The sequence below is a fragment of the Acinonyx jubatus genome, chromosome A2 (genome assembly GCF_027475565.1).
Source record: "Acinonyx jubatus isolate Ajub_Pintada_27869175 chromosome A2, VMU_Ajub_asm_v1.0, whole genome shotgun sequence".
In the NCBI taxonomy this organism is placed as follows: domain Eukaryota; kingdom Metazoa; phylum Chordata; class Mammalia; order Carnivora; family Felidae; genus Acinonyx; species Acinonyx jubatus.
The window spans coordinates 141,641,564-141,664,947 of NC_069383.1; the positions used below are offsets into that span (position 1 = coordinate 141,641,564).

At 39.0% G+C, this 23,384-nt stretch overlaps 2 protein-coding genes across 8 annotated transcripts in view; one reads left to right on the plus strand and one right to left on the minus strand.

Annotated features, from left to right (window-relative positions):
* Positions 1 to 23,384, plus strand: part of ERC2 (ELKS/RAB6-interacting/CAST family member 2) — a 915,804-nt gene that overhangs the window by 182,303 nt on the left and 710,117 nt on the right. The gene's annotated exons all lie outside the window — the stretch shown is intronic.
* LOC113593574 (small ubiquitin-related modifier 1-like) lies at positions 18,140 to 19,261 on the minus strand. Its single transcript, XM_053219215.1, has one exon. The coding sequence runs from the start codon at positions 18,842 to 18,844 to the stop codon at positions 18,563 to 18,565; it is 282 nt and encodes a 93-aa protein (XP_053075190.1). The 5' UTR covers positions 18,845 to 19,261; the 3' UTR covers positions 18,140 to 18,562.

Here is a 23,384-nt window from a genome sequence, read left to right on the forward strand (position 1 = left end):
CCACCCCCCATCAACCCTCAGTTTGTTCTCAGTTTTTAAGAGTCTCTTATGCTTTGGCTCTCTCTCCCACTCTAACCTCTTTTTTTCCTTCCCCTCCCCCATGGCTTTTTGTTAAGTTTCTCAGGATCCACATAAGAGTGAAAACATATGGTATCTGTCTTTCTCTGTATGGCTTATTTCACTTAGCATCACACTCTCCAGTTCCATCCACGTTGCTACAAAGGGCCATATTTCATTCTTTCTCATTGCCACGTAGTACTCCATTGTGTATATAAACCACAATTTCTTTATCCATTCATCAGTTGATGGACATTTAGGCTTTTTCCACAATTTGGCTATTGTTGAAAGTGCTGCTATAAACATTGGGGTACAAGTGCCCCTATGCATCAGTACTCCTGTAGCCCTTGGGTAAATTCCTAGCAGTGCTACTGCTGGGTCATAGGGTAGGTCTATTTTTAATTTTTTGAGGAACCTCCACACTGTTTTCTAGAGTGGCTGCACCAGTTTGCATTCCTACCGGCAGTGCAAGAGGGTTCCGTTTCTCCGTATCCTCTCCAGCATCTATAGTCTCCTGATTTGTTCATTTTGGCCACTCTGACTGGCGTGAGGTGATATCTGAGTGTGGTTTTGATTTGTATTTCCCTGATGAAGAGCGATGTTGAGCATCTTTTCATGTGCCTGTTGGCCATCTGAATGTCTTCTTTAGAGAAGTGTCTATTCATATTTTCTGCCCATTTCTTCACTGGATTATTTGTTTTTTGGGTGTGGAGTTTGGTGAGCTTTTTATAGATTTTGGATACTAGCCCTCTGTCCGATACGTCATTTGCAAATATCTTTTCCCATTCCGTTGGTTGCCTTTTAGTTTTGTTGATTGTTTCCTTTGCTGTGCAGAAGCTTTTTATCTTCATGAGGTCCCAATAGTTCATTTTTGCTTTTAATTCCCTTGCCTTTGGGGATGTGTCAAGTGCGGCTGAGGTCAGAGACGTCTTTTCCTGCTTTCTTCTCTAGTGTTTTGATGGTTTCCTGTCTCACATTCAAGTCCTTTATCCATTTTGAGTTAATTTTTGTGAATGGTGTGAGAAAGTGTTCTAATTTCATTCTTCTGCATGTTGCTGTCCAGTTCTCCCAGCACCATTTGCTAAAGAGACTGTCTTATTTCCATTGGATATTCTTTCCTGCTTTGTCAAAGATTAGTTGGCCATACTTTTGTGGGTCTAGTTCTGGGGTTTCTATTCTATTCCATTGGTCTATGTGTCTGTTTTTATGCCAATACCATGCTGTCTTGATGATTACAGCTTTGTAGCAGAGGCTAAAGTCTGGGATTGTGATGCCTCCTGCTTTGGTCTTCTTCTTCAAAATTACTTTGGCTATTTGGGGCCTTTTGTGGTTCCATATGAATTTTAGGATTGCTTGTTCTAGCTTCGAGAAGAATGCTGGTGCAATTTTGATTGGGATTGCATTGAATGTGTAGATAGCTTTGGGTAGTATTGACATTTTAACAATATTTATTATTCCAACCCATGAGCACGGAATGTTTTTCCATTTCTTTATATCTTCTTCAATTTCCTTCATAAACTTTCTATAGTTTTCAGCATACAGATCTTGTACATCTTTGGTGAGATTTATTCCTAGGTATTTTATGCTTCTTGGTGCAATTGTGAATGGGATCAGTTTCTTTATTTGTCTTTCTGTTGCTTCATTATTAGTGTATAAGAATGCAACTGATTTCTGTACATTGATTTTGTATCCTGCAACTTTGCTGAATTCGTGTATCAGTTCTAGCAGACTTTTGGTGGAGTCTATTGGATTTTCCATGTATAATATCATGTCAAGATGACATAAAAATTCTTATCATTCATCAAAATATTTTTAATGAATTGTGAACAAATAGAGCTTATAATGGCTACCCTTTACTGAGTACTTGCTTTGTGCTTGGCACTCACCTAAGTGCCAGTCACTCATTATACATTTAATCTCAGTTAAGATTTATCCTCTGTTTATAGATGAGGACACTGAGACACAGAGCAGGTGTGACTTTTGCAGGGTAACATAGCTACCATGTTAGAGTTAGAATGTGAATAGAGTTCTTCCACTATCCCATTCTTGCCTATAGAAATAATTACTCCTCATAGCATATTTTATCTCATTATAATAGTAGTGGTAATATTCCTGCAGCTAACCTTTTTATTAAAAGAAGATGAAAATTCAGTGGACCTAATTAAATACATACTGAGTACCCAGTTTGTAGAAAATTCTATCCCCAGTGTGGACATGTCTCCTGAGCATTAGGGCCGTATATGTAAGTTTCTAGTGAGCAACTTGTGGGTTGCGGAGATATCTTAGCCTGTCCAGAATGGAACTTCTTGTTCTTCCTCCTGTGTCTCTGTCTTGATGACTGTCACCACTGTTTAGCTCCCAACCCAAGCCAGATACTGGGAGTCATCATCAGTTTCTCTTTCTCCATCACTCCTGTATTAGTTTCCTATTGCTGCTGTAACATATTACCATTAACTTATTGGTTTACAGCATATCCTCATATAATTCTGGGGGTCAGAAGTCTGAAATCAGTTTCACTGTGCTGAAATCAGTGTGTTGGCAGGCCTGTGTCCCTTCTGGAGGCTCTAGGGGAGAATTCATTTCCTTGCCTTTCAAAACCTTTAGAGGCCAGCTGCAATCCTTGGCTCGTGGCCCCTTCCTATATCCTTAAATCTCTCTTTCTATGACCTGTGCTTCTGTTGTTACATTTCCTTCCCTCTGGCTGACCCTTTCACCTCCCTCTTAGGTGAACCCCTGTGCTTCCATTGAGCCCATCCAGATAATCTGGGATAATCTTCTCATCTCAAGATCTTTAACGTAATGTATTTGCAGAGTCCTTGCAATGTAAGGTAACATATACACAGGTTTTGGGGATTAGGATGTGGCCATCTTTGGGGGGCCATTTTTCAGCCTACCACATCCCCTACATCCACTGTATCACTAAATCTTGTTCTCTCCTGCAAATTTTTAGATCTTGTGGCTTTTCATTTCCATTGCTCTTACCTTTGGCTCGGTCCTCTTAACTGCTCTCCCAGCTTTATGCCTCTTGTGGTTCCTTCTTTATGCTGCTATCATAATCATCTTTGAAAAATGCATGTCTGTCCTTTCCATACCTTCCATTGCCAGGCAGACCAAGTACACACTCCGGAGCCTGGCTCGCAAGGCTCTTTCCTGCTTGTCCAGTCTCGTTTCTTGCTCTTTCTCTCTGCTCTGCTCCAGTCACCTCAACTTCTGGCTTTGCTCAGTAACTGGCTTCTGGGCTCTGTGCTTATGTTTATGCAGCTCCCCTATTGTCTGGGGGTACTCTTCCTTCTCCATCTTTACCTGACCAACCTATATTTGTCCTGCATTATTCAGCCCAGGCATTACCTTCTCAGAAGCCCTCACTTTCACTCTCTCTCACCTTAGACTGCCTATGCTTATTTCTTATAGGAATTATTAAATATCCATTTACTTGACTGCGAATATCCAGGCAAAGACCATTCATAGGGTCTAGCACTGTCCTTGGTATATGATAACAACCCATAAGATGTGACACACATAGATCCCACCTCCCTGAAAAAGCTATATGATTTTAACCAAACCTTAATTTACACCACCCCTAGTTGTATGCAAATGTACAGTCTGTCTTTCTTTCTTTCTTTCTTTCTTTCTTTCTTTCTTTCTTTCTTTCTTTCTTTTCTTTTCTTTTCTTTTCTTTTCTTTTCTTTCTTTTTTTTTTTTTTGGTAGTGTTGACCATAAATTAATAAATAAATAAATAAATTAATTAAAAATATGAAATTTATCGTCAAATTGGTTTCCATACAACACCCAGTGCTCGTCTTTCTAATGTATATGCTATATTCAAACAAAATGACATTTGAAGACAATAAAGTATGGTTACTTCAGGAAAAATACTAAATTGAACTAGTGTTTCTATGCCATAAATATTAAAGATGTAGATGAATGACTGGTTTCTTTACTGAATTTTGGGAATTGAGTGGATGCTGGGAACAAAGCACTACAATATCCCAGCACTATTGGTGGTGGGGAGCAATAACTAATGCTGGATAGTAAGAGATGGTTTTGTGTGATCCATCAGGGTAAATGTTTGAACTGCCAGAACAGGAAATTATAAAATTTGCATCTAAAAATAATCTTATCTTTTGCTTTTTCAATTGTGAACTCCAGTGCTAAGAAACAAGGACCTTACAGAAACTCTAGGCAGTTTGTGAAATGCTTCTTTGTAATCAGCTGATTTGATTTTCTTCAGTACGATGGTGGAATATTTGTGAGGAAATTAAACTTCATCGTATTACAGTCATCACTTGCGTGGCATCAACTTTTCTACCAGACTTTAAGGAGAAGTTAAGAAATACTAGAGCTACCTTTGACCCCAGTGCAGGTTTGCAAAACTACAACAGCTTTGGAAGAAGATTAAATGAACTTGGGACCTCTGAAGCAGAGTTCCTCAACTGTGTGTCACACTGTTGACATTCTGGGATGGATAATTCTTTGGTGGTGGTGTAGGGTGCATCCTGTATATTGTAGAATGTTTAGCAACATCACTGACCTCCACCTACAAAATTCAGGAGAATCATATTCCCCCAGTTGTAAATATCAAAAATGTCCTCAGACATTGCCAGATGTCCCCTGGTGGGGGGGGGGGGAGGGTACAAAATTGTCTCCAGTTGAGAACCACTGTTCAGAAGCCTTGATACTAAAAGTGTGGTCCAATACTTTTAGTTATAATTGTCTAACCACAATTAGAAATGCAGCATCTCAGCCTCCACCCCAGGCATCTGGAATCAGAATCTGCTTAATAACAAGATCTGCAGAAGACCTGTGAGCATATGAAGGTTTGGTAAGTGCTGACCTGAAGCTCTGCTCAGAGCAGTGTGGTATAGCAGAAAGGCAAAAGCTGTGGAGCCAGACATGGCTTACTGTTACTAACTGTGTGACGTTAGGCAAGTTGTTCAGCCTCTCTCAGACTCAGCTTGCTCCTTTGTAAAATGGGACTAAGAAAATCTATGTTGTGAGAGTAAAGTGAGAGAACCCAGGAAAAGGGCACCTGGCCATTATTAGAATCTCACTGGGCTGGCTTCCTTCCCTCTCTTTATAAAGCTGTTTTTCTTGGCCTTGCTGCATTCACTGTTACTTGTAGTGATGATATAAGAGGATGAGGAAAAGCGATATGTCTGAGTCAGTGCTCTGCAAGTAGAGCAGGTCATAAAAAACCTGCCTGTTTACAGACTTTTATTTTTGAATTATTTACTTTCTTTAAGCTGTGGCTCTTGTGGTCTGGCCTTCCCATTGCTTGGGAAACTGGGATCTCGTTTCTGGAAAACCCATTATCCTGGGCCTTGTGAACTCTTAATGGTCTCATTTAGAGGCCAGAATCTGAAGGTGGGAAAGGTGAAGTTGATGGCAGCTAAACATAAAACTATTTAAGGAAGAAGAAGCTCACGTAGTAAACTTTATTCCTGTACTATAGCAAGTGTTTTTTGAAATGGGACAATTATTTTTATGACCATTAGTCAAATTTTTGATCATGTAGGGTAAGAATAAATACTTTTGCCTTGGGAATAAATTGATTGCTCTGGAACTCCAAATTTTCCTCTTTTCCTCTTTCTCTCACTATGACATTGCCTTGGTATAAAAGCATGTATTTAAAAATTTCTTATCCTGATATATCAAGAATAGCTGTTCTCATGGCTTTGGGCCAGTAATCTAACCTGGCAGACCGTTCTCTCTCTTTTCTTTCTTTCTTTCTTTCTTTCTTTCTTTCTTTCTTTCTTTCTTTCTTTCTTTCTTTCTTTCTTTCTCTTTCTTTTTTTTTTGCAAAGTTTATTAAAAAATAATATATACTATGGATATATACATGCATGCATGCAATCACACACCCACACAAGCGGTATGTAAATCAGACTTGTCAGGACAGTTTTTAGGCAAATCACAAGTAGTTTATCTGAAGTGCTGTGATTCAATGAAGATGAAGGGACATTGCCCAGAACCAACGTATAGTTGTGTAGATAGAGCACTGCACAACTCTGGGGGTGCCATGTATATCATGGACATCATATACTTACATATATATTACTGCAGTGTGTCGGAATGTGGCAACACAGCCCCTTGTTCCAACAAAATCATATTGTAACAATTTTCTGGCAGTCAGAAAAATCAGAAGTAAAGTGTTTTGAGGAAGAGAGTTCCTTTTATAATTTGCACAAAGGTGCCATATAAGCTAGTGGCAGCCCTGCCATCACACATTTCTTTGGAAGCTTCTACTCTGGTGGGCAAAGTAATACAAATCATTATCCCAGAAGTCATAATGTGGTCGAGAGCCATAAGAAAAGTATAGTTTGTTTAATTTGCACATTTCATGCATATGAAAATAGAATCCTTCATAAAAGAGGTCCTTGAATATACCTTTCATCTTGAAGCTATCACTAATGCCTGTGTGTGTTATGTTGCTATCCTTTCCATGTGAAGGATAAATAATTTAAGAAATGAAGCAGGTGAGTGACATGGTAGTTGTGCTAGAGAAATGGGGACAGGGATACCCCTTTTGTACATGAGGCTATACTACACTATAGTATATGTTTTCCTTCAGGACTTTGTTTTTTGGACTTGAGGACTATACACATAACTTAGCATTGGCCATATGGGCATTATTGGCTTATCTGCTGTCATGCCTTGGGTTGACACATTTTACACATGTTCTTGTTGTTATTCCACTTTCATCTCCATTTCTTTCTAGAGATAGTCTGCTGTTTTACATGGAATTACATTTGAATAGTCACTGAGAGGAAACGTGTCTGTTAAACTTGGCCTCTTTATTATTTAGCTATTCAAGTATTATATTAGTTTTAGGTGTACAATATAATGATTCAACAATTCTATACATTACTCAGTGCTCATCAAGATAAGTGTGCTCTTGGGGCGCCTGGGTGGCTCAGTCGGTTAAGCATCTGACTTCGGCTCAGGTCATGATCTCACGGTCCGTGAGTTCGAGCCCCGCGTTGGGCTGTGTGCTGACAGCTCAGAGCCTGGAGCCTGCTTCCGATTCTGTGTCTCCCTCTCTCTCTGCCCCTCCCCCGTTCATGCTCTGTCTCTGTCTCAAAAATAAATAAACGTTAAGAAAAAATAAAAAAAAAAAAAGGTAAGTGTGCTCTTAATCCCTTTCACCTATTTCACCCATTCCGCCTACCTGCCTTCCCTCTGGAGACTGCCAGTTGGTTCTCTGTATTTAAGAGTCTGTTTTTTTTAATCTCTCCTTCTTTAAATTTGTTTGTTTTGTTTCGTAAATTCCACAAGTAAGTAAATTCCACAAGTAAATTCCACAAATAATATGGTATTTGCCTTTTTCTGACTAACTTATTTTAGCATTGTACCCTCTAGGTTGTCCCAGATGGCAAGATCTTATTCTTTTTTATGGCTGAGTAATATTCCATTATATGTTCTATATATATGTTACATTATATATATATATATATGTATGTATGTATACACACATATATGTATTCATATATATAACATATATAACATATATGGTGGAATATTACCCAGCCATAAAAATATCTATTCCATTATATATAAATATGTATATATATGTATGTGTGTGTGTAACTGTATATCATTAATATTATATATATATGTGTGTGTGTGTAACTGTATTTCACCTCTTCTTTATCCATTCATCTATGGATTAACACTTAAGTGCTTCCATAACTTGGCTATTTTCAACTTGATCTTTTTAGATGCAGTAGTATTGTTGATGCAGATAACAGAGAGCTCTTCTAGATGGGCAGGGCAGAAAAGAGAGAATGCAGTTACTGACAGGGAACCAGGTAGAAGAAAACCTACTTTTTTGTACAAGTGGTAAACTCCTGGGTTATTTTTCTTTTTGGGTCCAGATGTGCCAAAATTGGTCATTTTGACTGGATTGCAAAGAAGGATCACACTGGATATTTTGGTGTTGATGTCATTCTTATGGTTATTAATGCTAGAGCTCTCAACTGTGAGCCTAAGTTGTGAGCTGTGGGGGAAATGATTTGTTCTTAGTAGTTAGGGTAATGAAATTTGCAAATAATGTGTTAAAATTAAATTATGTGGTTATATTATAAAATAAAATGATATAAATATGAGATGCAATATTAGATAGCTTATATAATAGAAAGTTTGGACCCCTAGTTCTCTGAAGGAGGTTCTGTTGTTATCTTTATAAGTGTAGCAACTAGGGCTTAGAGAGGTTAAGTTCACAGTGCTGGGAAGTGGAGGGAATGGAATTTGAATCCAAGTCTGACTGACAAGATTCCCACTCATATTTATATTTCCCTGAGCTAAAAAGACAAGGGGTTGTATGTAACCACATCTCTGGTCACCGCCATGGGGATGTGTGAATGTCACTGTTTCTGTGTAGGATGACTGACTATTCCAGGCGCCTAGGAGTGAGGAGGTTCCAGGATGTGGGATTCCAGTTTATAAACCGGAAAAGTGCTGGACAAATCAGGCGGAGTTGGTCACCCTACTCCTGTATGCCATGGTAGGGACAAGGTAAGGATCAGGTGGGAACCATTGGATTACTTCATCATCTTTGCTGTCGTTATGTGTATTCCGGATGGTTTGGATGAGAGTGTGGTTTTTCCATTACACTTTTTCAGGATGTAAAGAAAATGTGTAAAGAAATTGCAGGACTGTTTTTTTAGGCAGCTCATTGGCCAGGATCCTCAGAGTCTTTCTAAAAACAGGTGAAGTAGAAGTTATAAATAAATACATAAGTACATAGCCTGCCATGATGGTGGGAAACACACTTATTCCCCTTCAGATCTGGCCACAGTGGTCTCATTTCAGCCAGATGTCTCAGTCCTGTTTTGCCCTAAGTTGATGGATTTTAGTAATTTGGTGCTGGGGGGCTGGGGGTGGAGGGTACATACCCTTACCCTATCTTACCCTGATTGGAGGCTGTGTTGCCTCAATTATAGGAGTTTAGAAACTAGAATTTAGTATTTAACAACTATTCACATTATTGTAACTGGAGAAAATAACAATAAATATGCATATTTAAAAATGGAAATTTGTGGGGCACTTGGGTGGCTCAGTGGGTTAAATGTCTGACTCTTGGTTTTGGCTCAGGTCATGATCTTGTGGTTTTGTGAGTTTGGGCCCCACATTCGTCCCTGCACTGGCAGCACAGAACCTGCTTGGAATTCTCTCTCTCCCTCTCTCTCTCTGCCCCACCCCCAACTCACTCTGTCTCTGTGTCTCTCAAAATACATATATAAACTTAAAAAAAAAAAAAAAAGAAAAAATTAGAAATTTGCTACTTGGAAGTATCTGCTCCCTTATGGAAATCTTTCTGGTTTCATCATCTTTGTGTTGAAGAGCTGCCTGTGGGCCTGGCAGTTGTACAGAGGGAAATTTATCTGGTGCCTTTTTTTGTAAAAAATGAGAATGATTTGTCTTTTTTTTTTTTTTTTTTTTTTTTGGTGCTCTTTTGCCTTCATTGGAAACTTGGAATTTTTTTAGCTCATTGATAGTTTACCTATCTGGTCACACTTTTTTTTTTGGTTTATTTTTTTTCCCCCTTTTTAAACAGTTTGGGTGTGGGGAGGAAATATCTGTGCCTCTTTAGGACATCTGTTGTTTGTTGTTATAGCTGACTTTGGAATGCTGTCCTTGGAACTGCTTTCCGATGTGGAGTATATGTATGCAGTGCTTCATTAACTGATGGTGTGGGAGAAGGGAGCTTTCCTTATAAGACAGCTCCCCAAGTGACCATAGCCTCGCCCTTTATGTGTCAACACTTTCAAAAATGATTAACCACTCTGAGGGAAGTCTTTATAGATTACAGCTATTGGAATACTTCCTGACTTTCTTACACAGAGTGTCCCCAGCAGATTGGAACCTTTTATTCATAGCTCAGGGTCAAGATTAGCAGTGTCTGTTATTACTCTTTCTTGTGAGGGGGTAGGTGCCTTGGGGTGGTCTTGGGAATATAGGGTTATTTGCCTCTCTCCTAAGTGGTCTCAGATTATCTCCTTTGCATGTATATTTTTGGTGTTTTTTTTCTGGTTCTTCCTATGCTGCTAGAGGACATCTATCCCTGTTAACAATGTTGGTGTCTCTAGCACGTGTTTCACATTTCATCTTTTTATTGTTAGTTTGCTGGAGACTGGGAATTAGAATGCCAAGCTTGTTAGAAGTGTGCAGAGTAGGTAGGGTTTAAACAGACTGATCTATGATTAAGTTGAGTGTGTCTTAATATGTTGAACTTGAATGATCTAAGATAGGACTTCTAGATAATTGTGATGTAAGTGTGTTGTAAGTGTGTTTGACACTGGTGAAATAAAGCTTGTGGAGAATTTGAGTTGAGAACCAGGAAGGATCTTCTGCCTCAGAATGTTAACTTGACTTCACTTCTTTTTTAGCCAAGATAGTGCTGGGAACTCTGAATTCTTTTCTGATATCCTTTCTTTCATCGGGACATGTAACAGAGTTTTATTCATGCTGTTTGGATCTTGCATGTTTATAATGTGAGCCAAAGTACTAGTATTTATGAAATCCCCCTTGTTTTCTTGCTAATGACAGATCCTGAATTTTTTTTATCTTTAGTAACTTCACCTCCTATTTACATCTCTATCTTCAGCCAAGCTGGGTGTAACTAAAAAATAGGAATGGGGGTCACCTGGGTGGCTCAGTTCATTGGGCGTCTGACTTCGGCTCAGGTCATGATCTCACAGCATGAGTTCAAGCCCCGTGTCAGGCTCTGTGCTGACAGCTCAGAGCCTGGATCCTGCTTTGGATTCTGTTGTCTCCTTCTCTCTCTGCTCCTTCCTCCCCAGCTCTCTCTGTCTCTGTGTCTCTCTCTCAAAAATAAATAAACATTAAAAAAATTAAAAAAAAAATAAAAAATAGGAATGGTATCATTCCATTCTCATCTCCTGTGAGAAGCCTCATAGCAGATTAAAATTCATATTTCTTAATACCTTGAAAAAGTCAGCTGTGGATAGTGTGTGAGGGTCTGGGAGAAGGTGGTGAAAATTAGAACTTTTAAAGCAATATGTTTTTCTTAGTCTGTTTTATTAGACTGTGAGGGTACATTTTATCAAATTGCCAGCCTGTCTGTTTTGGTCTTATTTGCTTGAAATTAGAATTGCTTTGGATAAGTAGGAAAGTTAAGTCATTTATACCAGTTAGGGTTAATATAATAAATTTAAAGCTGTTTTAGTTTTTACATTACAAACTAACAATTCTATATTATTCTGGCCTACTGAAAATTTCTCAAGTTTTTACTTTCTGTGATTATGTAGGGGGCTAGAATAAATATATATGTTAGAAATCTCTTGTATTTCTGAGTCAGTGAGAAAATCAAAAGCTGATTGGATTGACAGTCTAAAAATAAAAATCACTTTGAATTTGGTACTGTCTTGTAATTTACACAAAGCCTAAGAGTGAAAAGTTAAAGGCTCTTCTACCTGAAAGACCATAAGATGAATGGAAATGGGCTAGTGTTGTATTTTTCTTTTTGCTACTGTGATTTTTGTTTGTTTGTTTTGTTCTGCAAACGCCTTTTCTAGTTAGTCTCTGTGTGGGTAGTAATAAGATTAATTCTGTTTTAGGGGGATTAGCTTGTGGCTGTGAAGACATGTAGGGTTAAAACTTCTGTAGCACAAATGTAAGACCAAAGAAGACGTGACAGTCTGTGGAATGTTAACTTCTTACAGGGAATTAGTTAAAACTGTACTTTTATGCAGGAGGTCCCTCTTACACGAAGATGTTCATATTGGGATCCAATTAGGACCAAAATTTGTATAAATAATGAGTAAAGTTAGTAAGTTTAGTTTGGACTTTGATCTTACAAATGGAATTAGTTAAATGAAATTTTGTATCTCACATTTGACAAAATGTATGTGCCATGTATTAAATATTTAGAACAAAGAATGAAATCCAAATATCAATTTTGATTTAGTATGAAATTTTTCTGATCAGATTGACAGCTAGCATGATGCAATGTCTGTCAGTCAGTGTTTGACCTTCATGCTACCATTAAAAAAAAAAGTCATTTTCCCAAAAGTAAATTAGAGAGCTTCTTCACATTTCCCAGCAGCCTCTTTAATCTGTTGTTATTCAGGTAATTTTCTTTTGAAGTTCCTATCCTGCCATCATCCTCCTTAATCATCCCACCTCAACAGATTGTCACTGTTGGTAGTTCTGTCTGAGATTCATTGGTTGCCCACCACCTTGCTTTCACTGAGTGCAAGATATATGCCAGATACTGTGCTGGGTGGTGGGATGATGTGGCCACAGCCTTTTTAGTCTTACAGTAGGGACTTGAAGAGTAGTAATACCAAACATGGTCTACAAAACCTGCAAAGAATGATCAATTTCCATTAAGTGTTAGGAACCCCTATAGGAAGTGGCATTTGAAAGGGGACAGATGTCAGGAGATGAAATGGGATGGGGTAGCAAGTCAAGCAAAAGCTCAAGGGTAGGAACACACAGGGAAAGTTCAGAGGGCAGTGAGTTGTGTAATTTGGCCAGGACGTAGCAAAGGCACAGAGGATCAGAGACATTTTGGGATGAGAGGTAGGTGAGGCTTCCCTAGTCTTTACTGACTGCCTACCAGGCACTGTGGATACAACTGTTCATAATATAGACATTGTTGATTCTTATGGAAAACAACAGGTTGCACATTTCATTTACTAAAAAAGGCAGGGAGTGTTTAACAGAGTTTCTTAACTTAGAGGAGGCAAAGAAGGCCTCTCTGGATCAGTGGTGTATAAGCTGAGACTTGAAGGATCAAAAGAAATTCAAGGAGGGGGTGGGGAAGGAAGGGTGGGAATGAATTGGAGGCAAATAGCATAGTTTAGTCAAGTCTGGAGGCAACAGGGAGCTGAGTCCATAGCATTGGAAACAAGGAAAGTCTAGAGCTGTGCTGTCCAATGTGGTAGCCATAGTTAGATGTTACTTTGAGCACTTGAAATGTGGCTATTGCAATCAAGGGACTGAGTTAACCTCCCCATGCTGGTCTAGAATACCTATAACAGAGGGAGAGAAGTTTTCATGGGACTGAAGAGGACCATTGGAGAGTGAGTTTGTGAAATATGGTAAACTATGGTGAGCAGTCAAGACTTTATTCTAGAATGGTAGAGAACCACTAAAAGATCTTATGAAGGGGTGAGCCATAATCAGATCGGCATTCTGCAGTTGGCCTGTGAATAGGATGCTACTGCTGGATTTGAGCAAGGAAGGGGTAGTCATAAAGTTGTACCTAAGGAGGATTGATCTGGAGTAGGGTATGGAATAGACTGGACAGGGGATGGAGGGAGGTGGAGAGGCCAGAGGGGGTAGAGGTAGAGCATAGTGGTTTATAATGCAGGCTCTGGAGTCTGATTGCCAGAGCCAAATTCTGGGTTGGCCATCTTCGATTTGCTTGGAGGAAGGATGTTTCAACTTTGTGAGCAGTGCTTGGTCCTGGAACTGGCCTGACTTACGCAGCTACAGGACAAGTGGAAGGGGGGTTATTTGAGCTTGCAATCACGTCTCTGGGGGCCATTGTGAGTTGCCATTCTGGGAGTGGGGCACAGGGACTATGTCCTCATGTTTTTTGTTTCACTTGGTGCAGAAATTAAGGTCCCTTGATGACATCTCATTCAATCTTCTTTGACCTTATTTGGTAAGCTTTTTACTAAACTTTTATGGAAAGTCTGTTATTCTCATCTGCTTCCCATAAGAAAGTGTTTGGCAGTGGCAGCGAGTCCCAAGACTTACTGGAGAGGAGTGGTTTCTTGAAGGTCCCCCACAACATTCTCATAGAGCTTGCTTTCCCCAGTTGCAGACCAAGCAGACTGATGGAGCAAATTTGCTTTCTCTTTGGAGCATTCTGAGAGGTGTGGCTAGGAAGGTGGAATGAGAATTGGAGCAGGCAGCATATGTGGAAATTAACACTGTAGTTGCAAAAAACCCTAGCTAGCACTATTAGAAAAGGAGGCATTACTGAAAGGACAGCTTGTGGAATCCAAGTGCTGGATACAGTAGTCCTGAGGAAGAGCTGGAGAGGGGAACCCTAGGATTGCCAGGATGTTTCAGTTCTTCTGACTACGGGCATTACCTGTGCTGCATCTTGCTCCATGTGGTCACCTCAGCCAGCCCTGAGCTCTTGAATTTACCTTTCGTAGATCCAGCTGGAACCTGGGAGAGAGCCCAGCTTGGGTCAGTTTTCACCCTTGCTCTAGGCAGGCCTGATTTGCTAGGAATGACCTTGTGGAACAAATATAGCTCCAGGGCCTCCCTTGCCATGATGCTTAGGGCAGAAGTTCCGCTTGGTTGTTGTCAGAATGGTGTTCACTATGGTATCATATATAATAAATATACAATATAAATACATATATAAATATTAATTTCCTAAGCCGTATCTGAGATATTATATCAAAAATTAGTCTAAAACCCACTTTTTCTCCTTATACTTTTATATCCTCAGCCACTCTGGTATAATGCTTATTTACAAGAAAACTCTTGGGGTGCCTGAGTGGCTCAGTCAGTCGGTTGAGCATCTGACTCTTGATTTTGATTCAGGTCATGATCTCATGGCTTTGGGAGATGGAGCCTTGTGTCGGGCTTTGCACTGACAGTGCGGAGCCTGCTTGGGATTCTCTCTCTCCCTTTCTCTCTGTGCCTCCTCACTCTGTTTCTTCTCAGAATAAATAAATAAACTTAAAAAAAAGAAAACTCTTTTGATTTTGCCTTGTTTTTTTATAATATCAGCTATTTATACATATGAGTGGAAGGGTAAAACCTAATTTTATATGATACTTCAATGATCTACATCTTTTTGGGGAGGAGGAATTAGAGTGAATGTCTTACAGGAATTAAAATTCACTGTGTATGAAAGATCACATTTGAGATGATCATGATTTATAGAGTAAAATATAGGTTTAAGGTCCTAAACAGCTACTTGGTAAATGAAAGAGACAGAATTTTTGTGTTTTAACAACTTTGGTAAATATTGTATGTAAAATGAAAATAAATCAAAGTTCAAGTTGTACAAGGTAGAGTTTCTGGTGATTTCTGTGATATATTCCACTTTTCTATCTTGAATATCACGTTGAATCAAGAGGCAATAAAAATATAGGTCTCTAGTTTAGTTTATGGTTGGTAAACTACAGCCCATGGGCCAAATCTAGCTTGTCACTTGGTTTTTTAGATAAAGTTTTATCAGAGGACTGGCATGCTGATTTGTTTACATATTGTCTCTGGCCACTTTTACGCTACAATAGCAGAGTTGAATAATTGCAACAAGAGACCATTTATGGCCTGCAAAGCAGAAAGTGTGTGTTATCTGGCTCTTTACAGAAGAAGTTTGCTGATCCCTGGTTTAGGTCATCTGAGGCAGTGACTTTTAAAGTGGCACTGAGGGGTCCTAGAACCCTGTGAGACAGGCTGAATCAGCCAAGGGTGATACCTAGCAGGGCAAGCCATCTGGGCCCCTAGTCCTATTTCATCCAGAGTAGTTTGACTCTGTTGGGCTTCTGTGTAAGAAGTGATATGAATAAAGAAAGGATTGTCTTGCTTCAAAAATGCTATCAAAGCTACTGATCTCAAAGCACAGGAAGGCGTTCAGAACAGAGAGAGGGTCTCTCTCAGATTGTCTAATTATCTTATTGTGAACAAAGTGATTGCCTTGGCTTGACATAATGTCTCCAATGTAGAAAAAAAAATCCTTGACAGGAATTTGGCTGCTGAGGTGGACCTCTGTAATTACTGACTTGTTGGAAATTGCTTTTCAGTCTCTGGCAGGCTGATTTCCCTTTTTACAGGCAGAGATGCTGAACTTCTTTCTGTGCTCCAGTCAGATTTTAAAAGACTGCTCTGTGACTAGAGTTGATGAAGGGGTGAAGTTCATACTCACAAGGCAATGGCTGAAAGTAAAATGTGCCAAATCCTGGACTTTGGTTCTAATTCTTAAAGCATCAACACATTAATCTGGCCTTGAACCTGATGCCATGGAAAATGGCCTTTAACATAGCTAATTTCCTCAAGTGTTTCTATTTTTGTAACTTAGGGGAAAATCTAAATGTGAATTGCAAGAGTTACTCAGGGTGAGAAATGGAGCCTTGGGATTGGGCAACAAGGATAAGGCCATTTGGTTTAGTTTAGGTTAAGCCATATAAACTGCAGATGGTTATCAAGCTTGCCATGCCTGATGAAGATTTTAAACTATGATGCATTACGGTATATGATATGCCAAAAGAATTGCAAAGTCTTGCCAATTTATATGGGCAGAGACTTGGGGCATATGTTTGCAAATGAATTTGCAGGGTGTTAGATCAGGAGGGTGGAATTTATTGTTGGAACAAACACAATTTATACATATGGATGCAGTGACCAGAGGTCATCTAGAAGGGAAAATCTAGAAAGGGTGATGGGGATTGGGTAGCACCTGCTTCATCCCAGAGGTTTACATACATTATCTCATTTAATCCTCATGGTGTCCCTGTGAGATGGCTATTATTATCCATATTTTACAGATAGGGTAACCATTAATTAAGTACTTCTCAAGGTCATGCAGCTAATAAGTACTTAAGCATATTTGCCCAATGTTTTTCCAGGGGGATGTGATTGGAGTTGGAAAGTGAGTGAGTGTCTGAGAAGAGCTCCCCTGCACCCAGCCCCATTTCATGTGAGGGAAAGGAGAAGTAGATATGGTCTCTTTAGATCCAGAAATCTCTGAATATAATTCAGGAGGAATCTAAAGCAGTGGGGGAACTTAGCTTGTTTCCCAGAGCAGGCTGGGGAGACTAGGTGATGCATATTCAACTGGCCTTGTGAGTGGAGAAGTGGCAATGGCTGAAGACAGCCATATAAGACCCAAGCTCCAATGTGGTATGGAAAAAGAAGCAGTGAGGCTCTTAGCTGTCACAGGAAGCTGTGGTAGATGCTGAGAGGGTTGGAAGACTGGGGAGTCATGGGGCAGGGCCAAGAAAGACTCAGAGTGCGTGGATCTTGTTGAAGTCCATGGTGGGTGCTGCAGTCAGCAGTAGTTGACCTCAGAGGTCAACACCCAAATCCAGGTGGCACCAGTTACTCAGACACTACCTGTAGATGGCAAATATGCCCCAGGGGATGCTTTACCATTTAGGAATTTAGGGGTAGATGAGAAGGTGGGGAAAGAAGAGAATCTCAAAAGACTGATGTTTAAGTAGTGGTGACTGAGTTACTTCTAATTGCCAAGGTTATGTTGTTGTACCTTTGTTCTTTACCAGGGGGTTAGAATTAGGAATTTGGAGGCTACAATGAAATTAAGATATAGAGATATAACATTTTTTGGTACATCACATATAAAGTTATATTTTGCACATTTCTCTTAATTGCTGATAATTTTTAACCAGAATCAGCTAAATTAATTATGCTAATTTTTTTCACATTAGTGACTAAGCTATAGTTTGAATATGAATGGTTTGAAACCATGTTCACGTATATTATTTCACTTAATTTGGGAGGCATGTACAATTGTTTAATATTATGAGGCAGGGTACCATTATTATTTTTACAAGTGTTTTATTTATTTTAATGAGGCTGGTACAGGCAATGTCCATTTAAAACACATATCCTCGGTCAAAAAGTACAAATAAAATAAAAAAGAGTAGTGTTCTGTTGAGTACACTTCTGCATGAATAACTTTATTAATTGTTAATGAAAATTAGAATATTTCTGAGATCTTCTTTAAAAAATTTTTTAAAAAAATGTTTTATTTATTTTTGAGCGGAGTAGAGGAGAAGCAGAGAAAGAGGGAGACACAGAATCCGAAGCAGGCTCCAGGCTCTGAGCTGTCAGCACAGAGCCCAGTGCGGAGCTCAAACTCATGAACTGTGAGATCATGACCCGAGTCGAAGTCAGACACTTAGCCAACTGAGCCACCCAGGCACCCCTCTGAGATCTTCTAATAAGACTTTTCTTGTATCTTAAAACACTTTCTTTTCAGTGAAACCATCTTTGAGTTAGTCATTACCCTCGCCATCTCTGTCATCTTGATGCCAGCATGGTATTTCTCTTCTTTTGGTCCAGACCCTCAAATTAAAAGTAGCTTCAAGTTAAGGAAAGGTCATTTTTCCACAGTTCACTTCTCTGAAAAACTTTCATCTCCCACTGAAAATCATAGTCCAGGAGTGAAGCAATCACAAGTTAGAACTTCAGGGCCAACTGGAAAGTTGTTGTGAACACTCGCATTGGTCAATCTTATTTATCATAAGACTGAAAAAGCACAGCCTGGGAAAAGTGGGCCCTCTATGCATGCATGTAATTTTTAAAAAGGAGAGGGCTATATGAAGGGGGCTGAGGTTTGATCACCAAAAATCAGCACAATGAAAACAGGTGGTAATGAATAATGGGCACTAGAATTCAAATTAGCAGATGTTTTAAAGAGATGGGGTGCCAGTTTTCAATTTCATTTTGAACACCACGTTACAAAAGAACTAATTTTAAAAATAGAAAAGGATTGAGGGTAAAGAAAAAAAAAGAAGAATATATAAATCATTGAATCATTGATCATTGTTCCTGATAAACTTCAATCACATCTTCCTCCATTCCAATTTCTTTTGGAGTGTAATTATCAGCACTTCTCTGATCTTCAAAGAGAAACCTGAGTGAATTCATTGGAACACTCTGTCTTTGGCAGTGTGATGTTTTGAGTTTATTGAGGTGTGTTGTCATTTTCACTTTGAACTGAATCTCACTGCTATCCTGTCCAATGACTTTCAGTTTAATGTGTTCTCCTACCTTCTTATCCCACAAGTCCTCAGTTGAAGGTTTTGGCTCCTGGTCAGACATGATGATGGTGGCTTCATCCAGGGTCTCCGTACAGTAGCGCCCTCAGGTAGGCAGAACCTCGCTCCAGGGTTTACAAATCCATCCCTCTTCCCCACCGCACAATACCGCGGCTCTGCAAGGTACCATTATTATCCCACATTTTACAGTTAAGGAAACCGAGGCTCAGAGTAATTAGCTTACTTGGCCAAGGTCACACAACTGGTCAATGAATGATGCTGAAATTATTGATTCAACATCCACTTTGAATTATCAGAACCTGGCATGGGACCTGACACATAATAAGAGCACAATAAATATTTGAATGAATGAATGATGGCTCAATTGTGTGGCAGTGTCAGTAGGCTAGTTGGTAGGTTGGGAATCCTGTTATGAGCAAGGTAAGGAAAGAAAAATTAATCAGAGCTGGATCCTCCTCTGGGTGAATTAGCTGTCCCTGATGTGCTATGCATTCTAATTTATAGCTAAACCTTTGGAAATACTCGTGGGTCCTGTCAGAAAATACATGGAAAGCAAAAGAGTTTTAGAAGTGAAAAAAAATTGTTTTGTGGTTTAGAGACTCCTGAGGAAAGTTAACTCTTGGGCTGAGTATAGTATGGGGGGAGTATGTCAAGGGCCAAGAAAGTATTTCATATCAGTTCATGCCTCTTAGAGTTGCTTTACAACATCTCATCATGTTGCTGTAATCCATGAGCAGAATAAAAGTGGACAGCCTTCCAGGGCAGATGTAAAGAAATTATAGCTAGTTCTCTAGTGCAAAGTAGTGCCAATTTCAAGTTTGGGTACCAGGTCTCTCCCAACCTGTCCAGCCCGACAGTACTTTTGTTTATTTCCACTTTGCATGTGGCTTTCTGTTAATCTGATTAAAATACCAGTTCTGTGTATAGGTGTTATATTTCTGGTTAGCACTTTGAGGTTGGGGTCCTAATTGAGAGCTTTTTTTTCATCTTCTGGAAGTACAAGTCCTTTTGAAAACTTATGGTTTTGGAGTTTTGGGACTCTTTAGAATTTGATTTTCATGTATGGGAGGAGGTTCTTTACATTAAAGTCTGAGTGTGTGTGCAAACAAGTGAGCATTTCCTGAACCTTCCAAATGCTGTGCATGTTTGACCTGGACTATACTGAGAGTGGTCTGCACACCTATGCTTAATCTCTCACGCCTCCCACTTATAACTGAGGGATCTGAGTCTCATATTTGGTGTAAATTATTAGGACAACCACATTGGGGGAAAAGTTTGTCAACGTAAATGAGTCTGTAATCAAATACCTGGATACCTCTGGAATCTATCCTTTAGAGATAATTTTTAGTGCAGAAAAAGAAGTTTTATGCCCAAAGGTTGGCATAAATTGAGAGCAATTTCCCCTTTTTTAAAATAAAAAGTTTTTTTTAAATAAGAGAAAACTTTTAAATAAGATAAAACTTAATAGTTTCCAAATATAAAACTAGCAATGATGTTATATAACCACCAAAATGATTTAAAAAGTACCGAACAAGGTACTTTATTACTTACGATTAATCTTCATTCAAGTTATTATTATCCCATTATTTCAGTCTTGAGGGAAGGGAATAGGCTGTGGAGTTAGAGCTTGTGAACACATAGTTCCTTCTTAGAATAACCAGCTTGTAAGGTACAGCCGTGACAAACACTGAAACTGGTGAACAGAGTACTCAGAAAGAAGCCATGAGGCTGACACTTCATAGGTTCCTTGGGATGCCCATAAACACAGCACCCATAATTATTTTTTGTTGTTGAAATAAAAAAAATTTTTTTAGAAATCTTTATTTATTTTTGAGAGAGAGAGAGAGAGAGAGAGAGAGAGAGAGGATGAATGAGCAGGGGAGGGGCAGAGAGAGAGGGAGACACAGAATCCAAAGCAGGCTCCAGGCTCTGAGCTGTCAGCACGGAGCCCGACACAGGGCTTGAACCCATGAACTGCAAGATCATGACCTGAGCAGAAGTTGGATGCTTAACCGACTGAGCCACCCAGGCGCCCCTGTTGTTGAAATTTTAAATTTTTTTACAAATGAAAATATATTTTAGTTATTTCAGGATAATTTGTAGCAAAAAGCCTTGGAAGATGCTTTTGTAATCTGTTGCTATTATCCTATATAATATTTGCTATATTTGGGGGATGGGAGGTTTGTAAGGCCTGCCTTTCTTTGAGCTTATTTTTTTTAGCCTATAATTCTTTCGATCCCCACTATCACTACTAGGTATTATGAATGTCCTTCAGGCTTACATTCAAATGAGACATATATGGGAGACATCAGACATAACTTTTACACACTCTTAAATTGTTTCTGCAAAAATATATCTTTAAAAATAATAAAATTTATAGAAATGAACTACTACCCATGTTGATATATAACATTAAGATCAATCCAAAGCCTGATTTAAAAAATAATAACCATCAGAACGTGAAAGGAGAACATTCTTTTAGGTTTTTAAGTCAATGTATAATATTGTATAAGTGCAATAGGGTATCATTCCAGACTGGTAGGTGCTTAAAATGAAACTTTCAGACCTTCCACAATAGAGTTTTAATGCTAGAGTAGAAGGGCAGAGGAAAGTATCCTGTAGCCCACGTCCTTTAGATTACTTCTGCTCACCCATCAGGTTACAAAGACAGACCTGTAGGCTTGCCAGACTATAGGCAATACTGGGAACCAGGACAAGTCACTTAAATAGCTGGAAACCTCATGCGTAAACTGTGGAGGCAGGAGTTGGATTAGATCAGCATTTCCTAAACATTGTTTTGAGAAATTCCAGTGTTCTGTGAGGAGTTCAGAGGCATCCACAAGTAAAGAGTTTCCCTGATCAAATATATGTGAGAAATGCCATATCCCTCTTTGGAGATTCCCAGTGTATGTGAGTGAGCATATTCTAGGCTGTGAGATATTCTGTAGTAAAGACATACTGTCCAGTGTTTCACCCAGCATTACTTAAATGTATTTGATGACAGAATCCTGTTAACAAGGAACGTATTTTGGGAAACACTGAACTAAGTTTTTTTCCAAGCTCCAAGATTCTGGGATTTTAAACATGCCATCCAAAGGTTGCTTAGCAACATGACAGCCACCTGATTTTCCCACTAGATGGCACCCTTGAATGAGATTTACTTTTTATTTTTGACTTGTTTCTCTTTAGACCTTTTTGGACATCGTTTTCCCTATGTACCAGGAGAGTGCAGATCAGATATGAAATTGATGTTAAAGCCATTATGGTAACATTCTACAAGTTATTTAAAATAAAACAGTGTGTCAACCGTAGGGATAAATAACAACCGAGACTGAAATATGATTTTTTTCTCACTGGAGCAAATAACTTTGTAAAAAAATATGATTTGAACAATACTGATATGTCTTATTTTTCACATTTTTAAATCAGACTTTAGCCAGACAAAGTTTAGTTGAACATTTGCATTGTTTTACTGATCAACTTGAAATGTTGATCTGTGAGGCTGCCAGGGAATCTAGTGGCAGTTGGGAACTTTCTTTAGTTTCTATGATGGGTTAAAAAAAAAAAAGTGTCTTCAGCTGTAACACATGTGTATATTTTGTTAGAGATCACTGAAATATTATTGTGTTTAGGTGGCATTTCATCGTCAGAAGGTCTGACTCTCTAGGCAGGCTGTGGTAAGTGGTCTCTTAAAGTCTCCTTCATGTTCTAATAAATTTTTGATTGGTTCTTTATTAAGAATAATTTGCTATTAGGCATTAAGATTTTGCTGGTCTGTGGGTTAGTCAGTCTGTCTTTCACTGGGTCTCACTGTTGTAAGCTTAAGCACATTAGCATCCCCCCCCCCCCCCACTCCTTCCCTGGAGTTCATGGAATTTCACACGTTGGTTTAAGTGTGCCCAGGAGTTTTGGAAAATGAAGGCAACTTTACTTAGGAATAGTCATGCTTCAAGTTTGTTCAACTGAAGGATGTTTACCTATTAGAAATGTGTGCCTTTTTAATGATGGAAAGGGAGCTTTTAAAAGTATAATGAGGAGGCTTCCTGAACAGCTTCCTGAATTACCTGAAATATGTGTGTATATTTGGGGTGGAGGTGACAAGCCAAATTCTGTGACTGGAGTCTCATCTCTCTCTTCCAACGCAACCTTTTGAAGGTGGACTCTTTGTAAGTCCTCTTAGGTCTTATTCCAGTGAAAGATTCTTTCTGAACCCCAAATAGCACCCTGAGGACATTAAAATTCTTTTACTTCCTAAAGGTAAGTTGTCTGAATTGTGATTTTCTTAGCATTACTATCAGATTTGCTACCATCTCTCGCTTCATGTTTTGTGTTTTCTCTTAGCTTTTTCCTCTACAACATTCAGCATGGCATAGGCCCTAGTTTTGAAGTTATCTTTGGGCCTTGGATTTTTAGCATAGTTTGTGTGTTGCACTCTTATTTTGTTAGAGCATTTGTTTGAGAAATTTGATGCAGATTTTGTGAGTGTGGTTTATAATGGAAATGTCAGTTAAAACACATAATGATAACCTAGTCAGTATGTATTGAGTGCTTATTGCTCGAGGCACTGTGCCAAGCATGTTACA

Coding starts and splice junctions, on each gene's coding strand:
- LOC113593574 (XM_053219215.1), bottom strand. CDS start 18,844: ATGTCTGACCAGGAGCCAAAACCTTCAACTGAGGACTTGTGGGATAAG.